Here is a 13381-nt window from a genome sequence, read left to right as displayed (position 1 = left end):
ATGTGATCAGCAGGACCAGGACAGTGATTGCTGTACTCAGCAATGGTGAGGCCACACCTTGAATCCAGTGTCTAGTTCTGGCCTCTCATGACAAGAAAGACATTGAGGTGTTAAAATGAGAAAGACAGCAGAGCAGGGAAAGGTCTAGAAAGTAAGTAATGAGGAGCAGATGAGAGGTAGGGGTATTTAACCTGGAGGAAAGGAGACTTGAGGAAGACCTTATCACCCTCTACAACTACCTGAAAGGAGGTTGTGGGTGATCAATCTCTTCTCTCAGGTAACCTGTGGCAGGCCAAGAGGACATAGCCTCTGGCTGCACCAGGAAAGGTTCAGGTTGGACATAAGGAAGAAATTTTACACAAAAAGGGTGGTTGAGTCTTGGAACAGGCTGCGGAGGGAAAGGCATCACCACCCCTGGAAGTGTTCAAGGAGTAACTGGATGTGGCACTGTGCTGTGGGATCCCCTTGGGGCCTGTAGAAGTGTGGGTGTCCAAGTGGTGTAGCAGGTCACTGACTGTTTCCTCCTGGATTATGGCAGCTTCATTCTGCTCTCTGTCCCTGTCTGGGTATCATGAGGACTGCTGGTCTTACTGTTGAAGACTAAGGCAAAGTACTTCTGCCTTTTCCTCATCCATTGTCATATGCCATTGCCTGTGCATCAAGTGAAGGATGGAGATTCTCTTTAGTCTTCCTTTTCTTGCTGATTTATTTGTACAAATGTTTTGTGTTGTCTTTTACAGCAGTAGTTAGATTAAATTGTGTTTGGGCTGTGGCCCTTGTAATTTTCTCCCTGCATAACCTTTCAACATCTTTGTGGTCCTTCTTCACTCATCATCTCCATCAGTCAGTGGAATTACCTCTTGGTAATATTAGTGTGAAGAAGTAGAATAGTCCAGTCTGTTTTCTGCCCTTTTTAGTGTGAGATTTGGCATACTCGCAATGAGACCTTGGGTTGTAAATGGAACAAGCGGCTTCCCATGGTCATCACAGCTTTCCTCACACAGTAAAGGTCAATAGCATCGTCCTTGCAGAAACATCAATGTGCACAAGATGAACATCCGTGAAGAACTATATCCTGAGTTCCCTTTGGTTTTCTGTGGATAAATGCTAACCCTCTGGAAGGAAGTCTTTTTATATCCCTCTGAATGTCATTATAAATGGAACAGAGACAGGAGGAAAACTCTTCCAAAAATATTTTAATCTCAGTACTAGGAATTTTTTTGTTGGATTAAAGCTATAGAAATCTAGCAGAAACGAACCCCCTTAGGTTCCAGCTGCTCCTCAGAGATCAGAAGAGCTGGGGGCAGCTGGGCCTAAGTTGTGATAATAGCCCATTGGACACTATCTGCCCGGCTGAGTTCAGTAGGCACTTACAGGATCCAGATCTGCAAATAGGCTGAGTAATTGAAGTGACAGGAAAGCAGATTCTGAATTGCTGGTGGTAAATGCACCAGCTACAGAGTGTTAATATATGCTGTTACAGAAGGAATAGTTACAGAGATCTATTAGCAGTAGATCTAAGTGAATATTCCCAGGTCTGTTCCAAGACAGTTGGGAAGCACAAAGCTCACCTAAAAGTGTCCCTTCAGGGATAAGGAGTGACACAGTCCATCAGCTGATCCAAAGCAAGCAGAGGGGCTTTCCTCTCTCTCTTTTGCTTATTTGGTTGCTTGTTGTTGTTTTGGGGTTTTTTTGCCCCAAACCCCTCCTTTTGTAGTGTAATTTTTGGCCCTTCCCAAGGGGTGGAACAACTGCCCGTTATAGGTGAGATTTTGGTTACTGGGGTCACTGAACCAATTTTTAAATCAAAGATTTTGGGTCTTTTCTTGGAAATGTGGCGTGGTTTTTTCATCAGAGCTACTTCTTGGTGCAGAAGTAGTTCGAGGCTTCCCTGCCATTAGTTGCAACTCTCTTGAATCAGGAGTGTAACAGACTAAACTTGATGGAATTAGGCAATAGGTGGTTCAGATAAATACATTCTTCATTCTTTTCCTAGAAATTTTCCTCTGGCAACACTGAATGTTTCAATGGACACTCTTTAAGATCGATGAGAAAAAGCATGCTGCGCTCTTCAGACTCTAGCTTTGACAAAAGCATGGAAATATTAAGTGAAAATGTCAATCGACACTTTTCAAGGTATTGTATTTCTCAGTGTTCAATCTCTATAAAGTCATAGAATGAAAAGCAAAAGTGAAAGCATGCACAGTGAGTCACATAATGATAAATCTACAGCTAAAAACCCACAAGGGAATATGAATATATTAATGTGTCAGTGTCTTAGGACTAGAAACACTCTTCTTAGTAAAAGTGTTCTGCTTCTATAAAAGGCATGCATCTCCTCCCAGGTCCTTGGAGATCTCTCCTTCAGTTTGGCTACTGAGATATTACCTGCTCTGTTGAGACATCAAGATGAGCAAGATGGGAAATACCTGTCCTTAGAGAGCTGCGTGCATATGGTACACAGCAGACTCGGGATCCAAATTTTCCCTGGAGTCTACAGGCTTTTCTTTGCATGACATGGAGCACCAGATTAAAGTTCCCCAGTGCTGAGGGTGAAATGTGCTATGCAATGTGATTCAATACTTTTGTACAATGCTTCTAATACAATTCTGTTCTCCTTTCTTCTCTTCTCTTTTTTAATGTAGGCAGTTGGAAAAGCCAAAATCGGGCCCAAAGAAGGAAGACTATAAAGAAGGTAAGTAGTATAATTCCTTAGGATTCCTTTTTAACCAGCTTTCTGAGAAGGAGTGCATTTGATCACTTTGTCCATTTACCTTGGCCCCAAAAATTTCTGAACTCATCAGCCAAAATCACCTGAAATAGTGGGACTATATATAACATAGAGAGGAATTTCCAATTAGCTTTTTGAAAAGAGATTCAAATAGGAGGAGATGCTGTTAATTCCTTTCAGCTTTGGGAAGTATGCAGTGTGAATTCCTAAATTTTTAGGCCTTAAAGAATCTGTTCCTTGTCTCATGTTTCTTTGTGTCAGTGATTTTCTGGTGTCTGCAGAACTGGTTACCTTTGCAGGTTAACTATAAATCAGTCTTTCAGGTAGGAGGGGGTATTGCAGTACTGTACACAAGTCCATTATAAAGTAATTCACACTGGCATGGGGAAGGTGTCCCTGAAGTTGAGCATTTCACCTTTGAACCAACTTGTCATGCTGAGTACACAAGCAGGCTTGATGCTGTGAGGTCACCTTGTGGCAGCTAGGAAAATCCTTTAGCTCCAGGCAGCATTGTGCTGGGTACAGGCTGAATGTGGGAAGGGACCCAAAATGCACTTTGTGTGTAGGACCTCAAGTTCTTCTTGGGCAATGTAAATTATTATTTACTGAGCTCAAAGTTAATTTTATAGTTGGTGGTGATGAGATCAACCTACCTACTTGTGTTTAAAAAGATAAGGTGATACATCTGTTACTCTCTCACTGACCTCTCTTAACTGTTGTAATGATAGTACAGGTAATGAATGCATAGCAAAGGATGCTATCTGGTAAATATTGGGCAGATCTCTTTTAAAGCAAGCGAAGTTCTTACTTTAATTCTTGTGGTTTTGAGTTCTTTATAGTCAGTTTATCTTGAGGGATTTCTTGTCTTCTAGGGTTTTTGTGTCATGGTGCAGAAAATGAAAATTTTGCATGCTTAGAAAGTGTACTGTTGCCCTGATTTTTAAAAGTGTTAACTTTCCTTTTATACTTATTTTGAAAGTTTTAAAGTTCTCATAAATGTTCTGATGTTTACATATTGAGAGTCAGAATTCCCACACAATTTCATGTATAAATAAAATAGTTTACAGTTTCTTTGTGAGTGCAGAGAAATGATTGATTAATCTTTAGACCAGTGTAGTTAGAGAAGTAGTAATTCCATCCTCCAATCCACGGTCACCTTTAAAATTCTATAAATACCAAATGTTTGAATAAAACTAAGTCTTTTTCTCTTTTAAACTTACCAAGCTTCTGTGTACTCATTTCATGTCCAATAACAACAGTGTACCAAAAACCAGGCATCTTTAGAAGAGACCTCTCACATAAGCAATTTTTAGAAAACACTGTTTGATACAATTTTACATAAATGGAGGGAAAACACCTTAGAGGTAGGCATTTCTTACTTTCACTTTCCCGGAGAGAACTAACTGGAATAAATTTGCCTCCTACATGGAACAAAAGCTGGGTGTTTGTTTTCATCAGCTTGGCTTTCCAGTCTACTAAAAAGCTGCTATACAAATCAGACTTTTAAATATGTAGTTTAAGCAGAAGTACTTTAAGTTGAATGCTGTGATCACAAAAAAAACTTTCAATTCAGTATTTACATTTTTAAAATAAAAGGTGGGGGGTGTTATCCTAGAGCAAGAGTGAAATAAAGGGATTGACATACTTTCCATCACAGAAAGGTTTATGTGTTACATTTTAGTGTCCAGAACACTAAAGACCAGAGCTGATGCAAAAGCTGCAGAGCAAGTCAATGAAGAAAATGGGGATTTGGAGGTTCGCCGCAGCTGCAGACTTCGACAAAGCCGTTACAGCAATACAAATGAATCTGTTTTGTTTGACAAACTTATAACAAAGTAAGGAAGTTTTTCTCACCATCGTGCAAAGTTACTACAATGAGCCTTATTAGCAACCCTTTGTACTATGGCAAAATATTGGCTAGGGACTTTCTCCTTTTAACAACAGAAAAAGATTTTGTTTTTCCTAGCAGCAAGAGCTATTTGCATTCACTGGTCAGGCTGAGACTTCCTATGAGCTGCTATGTATGTGCTATATCTGAGTGATCAGATGTTAAGAAGAAATTATTTACTGTGATGGTGGTGAGACAATTTAATAGGTTGCCTGGAGTAGCTGTGGATGCCCCCTCCCTGGAAGTGTTCAAGGTCAGGTTGGGGCTTTTAGCAACCTGGTCTGGTATGTATGGGCTGGGTTGGTTTATGTGTTGTGAACCAAAATAATCAGTTTACATTATGATTTTTAGTAGATTTAACTTAAGATACTAAGGAAAATTGGATACTGGCAAAGTGAAGCAGTCCAAGTGTTTCTGCCTGTCTGTGGCTTAATTTCCTCTGTGAAGTCCAAACTGAAATTCGTTTTCTGAAAGGTTTGCAAAGTGTAACAGCAGTAAGACGTTGTGTCTAGCATAAGTAGTCATTGAAAATCAACGTGAAATTTAAATAGCAGTGTAGAGAAGCAATCTGTTGTCGAGGAAGGCTGTGAACCAAGTGACTCAGTGCTATCGTGCAAAGCAACCGAAGTGGTATGAAAAACTGCCATAATTTCTTTGTTAATTTACTGTGATCTTCAGAATTCTTTTTTCCTACTAAAATAGTTGGAGTTTTTACTGTATTCATCAAGAGGGGGAAATAAATCTGAAAACAATGCATAATACTTGCATATGCATATACTTGCATGTACTCATATGTTTGTTCTTAATTCTCTCTATAAAAAAGTAAACATTTGACCTAATTTTTAAGTAGCATTGAAAAATTTGGCTGTCAATGACTTGCATTGTGCACACTGTATTAAAATATGATGCTTGCGTGCTGTTCTAAATGGGCTTTTTTGTACTTGCCTATTTTTACTTTCATATGTCAACTTTGTATCTTAGTACTGCAGAGGCAGTCTTGCAAAAAATGGATGACATGGAGAAGATGCGTAGACGGCGAAGGATGGGAGACCTGGAGGAGTTCCACGACACAGAAGAAGTAGATACTAATTTATTTTTCTGTTTTTATATAAGTAGGATATTTAACACAGGGAGATGATTTCTCTTCCCGAAGAGGATTCATGTTTCAATGATAGACAGCAATCATATTTCTTCTCTTACAGTTTTGCTTTATTAAATTAAGTCTGCTGTCCTTCTGAATGGCAGTCACTTTGTTTTCTAAACATTGTCATGGACTGCTTTCATAGATTTTTTTTTTTTTGCTTGGATCTGCATTCCTATTTTAGAGTGGAAACCCTTGTTATTAATCTTATTAATCCAGGGTTCCAGAATGATGTTCCTGTTCTCTTCTTGGTGTACAATAATTAAATATTCTGTGTATATAGAATGCCTTGATATGAAACCGTTTAGACACCAAATATGCCCACCGGTTTTCTGCTTATTTGTAACTGGTCTTTTGTGTTTCTTTTTTCTTTTTTTTATTTTTAAGGAAAGCCTTGATACAGAAAGGACTGATGAAGAAATAGCTGATAATCAAGGTAGCATTGTTGGATAAGTCTGTTTTAAGTTTTCTTGACTATGCTCTAGCCAAAAGCTTTGTCTTAAATAATTGAGGTGGGATTAACTACTGGGTATTTTTCATCTATTGTAAAGAATTTGTGCTGCTACTGATTTTACAAGCCACAGTCACAGACTCTAGGGCTGTACTATAGTGAGCTCAAAACAGGTTTTCAGTGGAAAAGAGAAGTTGTTGTTTGTCCAAAGCGCTTACAGCAGGAGAGGTTGTGGACTGGTGGAAATACATGAGATGTAGCGCATTCTGAATTTAATATAATTTGCAACAGTACTTAAACAGTGCAACATAATGTTGATGTGCAGGGGGTTCCTCAGAAGAAAGTGAAGCCAAAGAGGATGATGGTGAAGACACTCGAAAGCGTTACTCCTTTCGGCAGAGGAAAACTGTTGAGCGCTATCAAGCTCCATTGCAAAGTAGGTTATAGGCACAACTTCTCTTAAGAGCTAATTTCTTTCATGTAAGTGAGAGTGTTATGGGGTTTTTTAAGAATGAAAATACGTACATACACTCAACTTCTATTCAGATGTATTTCCTGCAGTTTTGTTAGATGCGTATATCCTCTGTGCATTCTGTCTCTGCTTTTTGGCATCCTTATTGTTTTTCAATAAAAATGCTGCCTATGTACCCTTGAAAGAATAGTAAGTAAACAGACTTGATGACCTTCTTCTAGTAGTTTTCAGTTCTTAAAACTCAGGTGTGTATGTTTTTGCTTTTATTATGCACTGATTTTAAAAAACAACCTTTCTCCCCACCCTTGAAACTTCCCCAGAACTTAGAGATGGGTGATACACATCCCATTCTCCGCCTCTTTTAGAATCCCGCATTCTCTTAAACTTGTTTGTAACATTATTCCGATTTTTTTACTTTCAACAGAACCAAGACAACGTAAGATGTATTTTTCAGACAGGCCTTCACCTGTCAGACAGAGAGATTCATGCAAGGGAACTAACAGGTATGAGTTCGGTTAGTGATAATGCTTACTCAGTAGTGCTGTCAGTCACATGACTGAATACTGCTTTCAAGGGTTTTTGGACTCCTGGTAATTAGATATTAACAGTATGGTTATTGCTGTGGTAGTCTGAGGGTATAAAGAAAGCAAATATTGGGGGAAAGCCCATCTGTTTCATTGGCCATTAGATTTTATTAGAAAATGCAATTTTTATGGTGATGATGAGAGTTATAGCTGAGATTGTGTAATTGAATTCATTTGTTCTGGAATTGAAGCCAAAATCTCCCTCTGAAAAATCTCAGACTGTTATATCTTGAGGGATGTAAATTATTTTCTTAAAACTAAAAGCAATGGAAGTTTTAATGAATTTTTTTTAATCACTTGAGTACTGATTCTAGTTTCCCTTTGGAATCAGTTCCAGTTTCTGTATGAAACTATAAAGCAAGAAAAATGTTAAATGAAATTCTAACTTACAAATTGCAATAGTAATGACAAATAGGTTTAGCATCCTGCAGGTGTTAAATGCCACTCCTTGCTAGATAGGAGCGCTTTATTTAGCATCCTTAAAATTAGGCAGTTATGGAAGGACAGTTTTGAAATCAGATTTTGAAATTAGGAGGTTGGTGTTTCATAGAGTAAATACATAATGCTAAGTGAAACTTGATTTGTGGGTGAGAGCTTATGGACAAAAAGAGTAACTTGGTTAAGAAATTTCTTTGCACATGGGTTAAACATTTTATCTTCCTTATAAAAATGAAATTTTGCTGTCACTTGGAAAATCACATAATGTAGTTTGAAATGAGGTTCCTAAGGAGTACAATAATCTGGAAATTTACTAGATCTCAAAGTAAATTGAGAGAGTGTTCACTTCAATTGTGATATTACTTACTGTTTATTTTAATTTTTTCAATTGTTTGAATGTTTGCAGACGGAGACACACAGTCCCCAGCAGTGATTCCTCTTCGTCATCTGATGATGAAGAGGATTTTGAGAGGCAGAGGAAGAACAGAAATTTAAGAAGGTTAATGCAATTGGAGAACAGGGGAGGAAGGAGACTACTTGGGGGGACTTTACATCTTCCTAACTGTGATGAGTTACCATCTTCATCTTGTTCAGTTTCAAAATTCTGGGAATTGTATCTGTTGATACAACTGTAACTGGACTCTCTACAACTGGATTTTTAGAATTGATTTTAATAAGCAATTTGATTTCTAGGTGGGAAGGGGGCTAGCAACACTGATGAAATTTCTTAATGTAAAGTTCTGCTGCTCCTGTGCTTTATAGTAGATGATTCACAGAGAAAGCCACTACAACAGAAGATGTTATAAATAGAGGAAATGACGGGGATTTGGTTTCTTAACAAATGCCCTAGAAAAACTATTTTAATAACAGTCTAACAGATACGTTTTCAGCCTGATGTCTCAGATTTCTTTCAGAGTAGTCTATTAGCACACAGGTTCCAGGGGAAGGATTGGCAGTGATAGGCAGCCTTTATAATGTTAAAACCAACTAAAATAAGTATCACCTCGGGCTGTAACTTTTTGAATATAGAGGTTAAAAGTATTTGAAAAGTATCAGTGTGTTTGGGGGTCAGGAGGGGCAGTTTTCTTCCTCACAGGAATCATTGTCAGTCCAAGGTCTGCAAATAAGGAATATCTTGTTTTAAGCTTGTATTCCTACATATGATCTGTTGACTGGCATGTATATTTATAAAGTGCTAAGAGTTGTTAAAATAATTAACTCAGTTTAATATCTGGAGTGACCATTTTCCTTTCTTTACTCGTGGGCATAAAGCATAAAACAGCTGGAACGATTATTTAACAATTCAGGAAGTTTACACTCACTTATAAGATCTTTTGCATTCATTTGCTATTACTAGGAAATCAAAAATCCACATTGTAAGTTAGAAAGCGCCTTTCTTTTTCTCCTGAATTCAAATCAGGTCTCTTCCTGTCAACTTTCGGAAAAATGACTTAAAGGGAGTTCATAAAGATCCCATGAAAATCAGAGCAAGTCTGGCTGATGTTGATCCAGTGCAAATAGATTGTTCAGTAAGTGTTTTTACTTTATTGTGTCAGTGAGGCATTTTCAATAATTATGAAAGCTTTTGTACAGTAATGTGCTATCTATAACTGCCTTGGCTTACAGTTTTGTTTCAAGCAGTTTGAAAATAGGCATGAATGTTTCCTTTGTGTTGACATCTAATTTCTGATGGAACTTTATCCAGCTTGCAGCTTTAACATCTAAAATGTCTTCTGTTGTCTTTATCTTTAGGTACGATTTGATGGCGTTGGTGGTCTTGCTGACCACATTTCCGCTCTAAAAGAGATGGTTGTTTTTCCATTGCTTTATCCAGAAATCTTTGAGAGGTTCAAAATTCAGCCTCCAAGGTAAGGGTTGCCATTTAAAACTCAAATTCTAATTTGCCTATTTTCAGGAAAATATTCAGCTGTAATACTGTTATGTTTCCACACTGCAGAATCTTAACTGTTGATGCTTTTGGGTTCTTTTAGCAGTAGAAAAAAATAATGTTTTAAAAAAGGACAGAATCCAGCATGTAGGTTCAAAGATTTGCAGTGTGGTGAGACTATGTCTTAAAAGTGTCTTGCCTTCAAAAATGGGAGGCAGAGTGGTTTTGAGTTCTACATGCAAGTGGACTTGATCAGCCTGCAAGTGGTAGTCAGCTGCAGTTTTGTTTAGTGGATGTCCAATTGTCTGTCCCACCAACTCTTTTTTCAAAAGTTCCAGTATCAGCTTTACAATTGATTGGACTTGTAACTAGAACCTTGCTGTGCTTGGGCTAAAAATGCATCTGTCCACTTAGTGATGGTATATTGAAATAGGACTTCAGATTCTTTGTTTTCAGTAACTTTAAAAGTATAACAAACAATGAAGAGAGCTTTAAGAGAGAACAGTTGTGTGCTTCAGGGATGAGGGTGGTCATAGGTACTTTTCTATGATATTTTTCTTATGTGAATTTTTTTTAAATTGCAGAGGTTGTCTATTCTATGGCCCACCAGGGACTGGAAAGACATTGGTTGCTCGTGCACTTGCTAATGAATGTAGCCAAGGTGACAGGAGAGTAGCCTTTTTTATGAGAAAAGGTGCTGACTGCCTGAGTAAATGGGTTGGGGAATCGGAACGACAGCTTCGTTTGTTATTTGATCAGGTAAGTTGAAATAATGCATTATGTTCTGTCTGAGTTGTAACTAACTTTCTGTGGTCAAGAGCAAATTTTTTTTTTTCCTCAACTCCTTCCATTGAAGTGTGCTTGTCAGGTTTTCATTTTTCAGTAACATTTTTAGAGGCTGGTAATCTTGAGACTAATTAGGAAAAGTTAGTAAAGCAGTCAAGAGAGCCTTGCAAAGCAATACACACCCCCAACTCTTTGCCTCAGGAAAGAAAAATCCAAACAGCTGCAAAAAAGGTTTCAAGAAGTGGTGATTTTTGATCAGAGGGAAATAAATGCAGGCTGAAAGCATTTTGAAAATGGGAACAAAGGTTGCTTCCAGAACCTGTCACACAGTTAAATCCCAGCTCTGTTCTTGGTGGTTGCCAAATAGCTGTAAAAAACAGTGGTGTGATTTGTTTCTTGTCACCCATCTCAGTGGGTTGACCTATGTTCATGCCTTTTCTTACTCATGACACTTCACTACTTTAGATCAATGAGTAGAAATCCCTGATGCTGGTCTGAAAAATCTCCTTCCAGTTACTTTGCAACCACAGTGTTGTTTGTGCATTTCTCCTCCAAACAGTGCTGTTTTACTGATGTCAATATTCCTGTGTTCTCACTGTAGGCCTACCAGATGCGACCTTCAATTATTTTCTTTGATGAGATTGATGGTCTTGCTCCTGTACGGTCCAGTAAACAAGACCAAGTTCATAGGTAGGGCATGTTTTCTATCAACATAGAAGCTGCTTGATCTTTGTGAAAATAAGACCACAACCTATTTAACTTGATGTGACACATTAATTTATCCTGAAAACTAGTAATTCAGTACTACTTAATTTCAGATAATCTTTAAATAGTAATTAAAAACAATTCACTAAATTTGCTGCCACCACAAGGTCTGTGCTACCTTATCTATTTTGTTATGTCTTAAAATGATCTGTCTTTTTCTAGTCAGCATTTTATCAATAAGAGTTCATCCTTTATGAGGGAGCACTGGTCATTATGTGGAATTGAAGAAAATTAACTGCTGAGTAAAAACTGTATTCTTCTCTTAGCTCTGTTGTATCAACACTTCTGGCACTTATGGATGGCTTAGACAGCAGAGGAGAGGTTGTGGTAATTGGAGCCACCAACAGGCTGGATTCTATAGATCCTGCTTTACGAAGACCGGGACGCTTTGATCGAGAGTTTCTCTTCAGCCTGCCAAACAAAGAGGTCAGAACTTCAACTCAACCTCAGTGCTTAATGTGGCAGAGTCCATCTTTGTAACAAACCCCTGCAACACAGCAGGATCATGGAACAGTGAAAGTCTCCTCAGTATTGTACTGCTTGGACAAAAGAGGGCTCACTGGAGAGACTGTGCTGTACTGTGGAGGGCAGACCTGGCACTGAATATGTATCATTAAGATGATTGTAATAGGTAGTTAGTCCTCTAATTAATAGTTTTGGTTTCTCTACAACCAGTAAAAAAAATGGGGTGCTGCTACTCACTAAAATGTTTAAAAATTACTTTATGAATTAGTTAAGAAGAAATGCTGTAGCACTGTGACATTGAAAGAAATGGTGTGCAGACAAGAATTCTTTTTTAGCAACAAAAGCTTTGATCCAGGCTGGTCCTGGAACCAATTAAGCATGTTAGGAACTGATGTTCTTACTGATACTCAGTAATAGAGACTTGGACACTGCACAGGTACAGGGCTAGTGAATCTTCTAGTTCAATGACAATAGGCAATGAAGAAATATTGTGGGTGGGGGTAGCAAGCAAAGCTGGAATGCAATTCTTGTGATTTCTTTCTGGCTGTCACCAGTAGTACTTTTTCTTACAACTTTCTGGAAAGTGCATTTAACACAAACATTTTTCTCCAGTTTTTATATACACTCAGGAACAGTAGAGGAGGTGCCATGAAACAGATCTAATACACACTTCCCCACTGTGGAAGAATGTTAGAAACCTGCCATAATTAGTCTGTGTGCCACAAAATACTTCAATGAAAATCCTGCTAAGATCAGAGATGGAGATAGGCAACATTTGACATTTTCTGGAGAAGTGACAGTAATTTGAGTCATAATTATTGTTCTACTTGATAGTAACAGTAGCAACTGGGAATGGAGTGCTAGGATTGTTTTCCTTGCATGAACTGTCAGAAGAGCAAATTTGATGAACTAATGAGACTGACAAAATGAAATTTTGCTGAATTTGAAAGAATTTTCTGTAAAAAACATGTTTGCGGTTAAGTTTAGGGTTTTTTACTATAGTGTTTTCTTGTGGATCTCACGCTTGTGAAAACTCACTTTTTTATGGAAGATATAAATGCCTTTTACTTCATTGCAGGTCCCAGCAAGATTTCAGTGTAACAAATTTAGAACCAGGAAATTTCCTGCTTGAAAAAACAGAGCATATTAATCGACCCTTAAAATACTTCAGAGTTTAGCAGATGAGAAAAGTATTTGTGTTAGCGTGAGGGTTTGGGGGTTTTGTGTTGTGGTTGTTTTAAGAGAAAATTTAGGGCAAACTAAAATACAAGTGTTTTGTTTTCAGGCGAGAAAAGAGATTTTCAAAATTCACACACGAGACTGGACGCTGAAGCCATTGGACAAGTTTCTTGAAGAGCTGGCTGAGAAATGTGTTGGTGAGTTTGAAAACACTGTAGGTTGCTGTATGGCTGAGTTCTGGGGAACCAGTGAGTTCTTGTGCCTTGCTGTAGAGCGAGGCAGTGATGCATCTGGCATGTCTTGGGAGCAAACCAAGACAGATGCTGCTTTCAGTTTTCTTTTTTTTTCTCAGACCACTGAATGGGTTTAGGCCATCTTTCTCAGGAGTAAAATTTTGACTAGGGGGCTGCTTCCTTAGTGCAAGATATCAGGCTTGAGGCACATGTCAAAACTTCTCTGCAGTGCATTAATTCTTTAAATTATCTCTTACCCTCTTAATTTTTGGCTGCATGCAAAGTCTTTCATTGTTGTACTTTGGAATTTTTTGCCTTGACTTCGGTGTTGCCTGATCTTGACATAGCATTTGATTCTTG

The 13381-nt window shown here is 38.2% G+C and overlaps 1 protein-coding gene across 2 annotated transcripts in view; it reads left to right on the top strand.

Moving 5' to 3' along the window:
* Positions 1 to 13381, top strand: part of ATAD2 (ATPase family AAA domain containing 2) — a 30558-nt gene that overhangs the window by 2487 nt on the left and 14690 nt on the right. For both annotated transcript variants that reach the window (XM_030266648.4, XM_012571955.5), the window contains exons 2-15: positions 1997 to 2136; positions 2646 to 2695; positions 4413 to 4566; positions 5601 to 5697; positions 6148 to 6196; positions 6537 to 6647; positions 7108 to 7186; positions 8112 to 8204; positions 9126 to 9234; positions 9458 to 9573; positions 10178 to 10352; positions 10981 to 11069; positions 11411 to 11570; positions 12895 to 12985. In XM_030266648.4, coding sequence (XP_030122508.4) covers positions 2048 to 2136; positions 2646 to 2695; positions 4413 to 4566; positions 5601 to 5697; positions 6148 to 6196; positions 6537 to 6647; positions 7108 to 7186; positions 8112 to 8204; positions 9126 to 9234; positions 9458 to 9573; positions 10178 to 10352; positions 10981 to 11069; positions 11411 to 11570; positions 12895 to 12985 — 1462 coding nt within the window. In that variant the 5' untranslated portion in view covers positions 1997 to 2047. The remainder of the gene's footprint in view (positions 1 to 1996; positions 2137 to 2645; positions 2696 to 4412; positions 4567 to 5600; positions 5698 to 6147; positions 6197 to 6536; positions 6648 to 7107; positions 7187 to 8111; positions 8205 to 9125; positions 9235 to 9457; positions 9574 to 10177; positions 10353 to 10980; positions 11070 to 11410; positions 11571 to 12894; positions 12986 to 13381) is intronic.

Source organism: Taeniopygia guttata, chromosome 2, assembly GCF_048771995.1.
Source record: "Taeniopygia guttata chromosome 2, bTaeGut7.mat, whole genome shotgun sequence".
Taxonomy (NCBI): domain Eukaryota; kingdom Metazoa; phylum Chordata; class Aves; order Passeriformes; family Estrildidae; genus Taeniopygia; species Taeniopygia guttata.
This window is presented reverse-complemented; position numbering and strand designations above follow the sequence as displayed.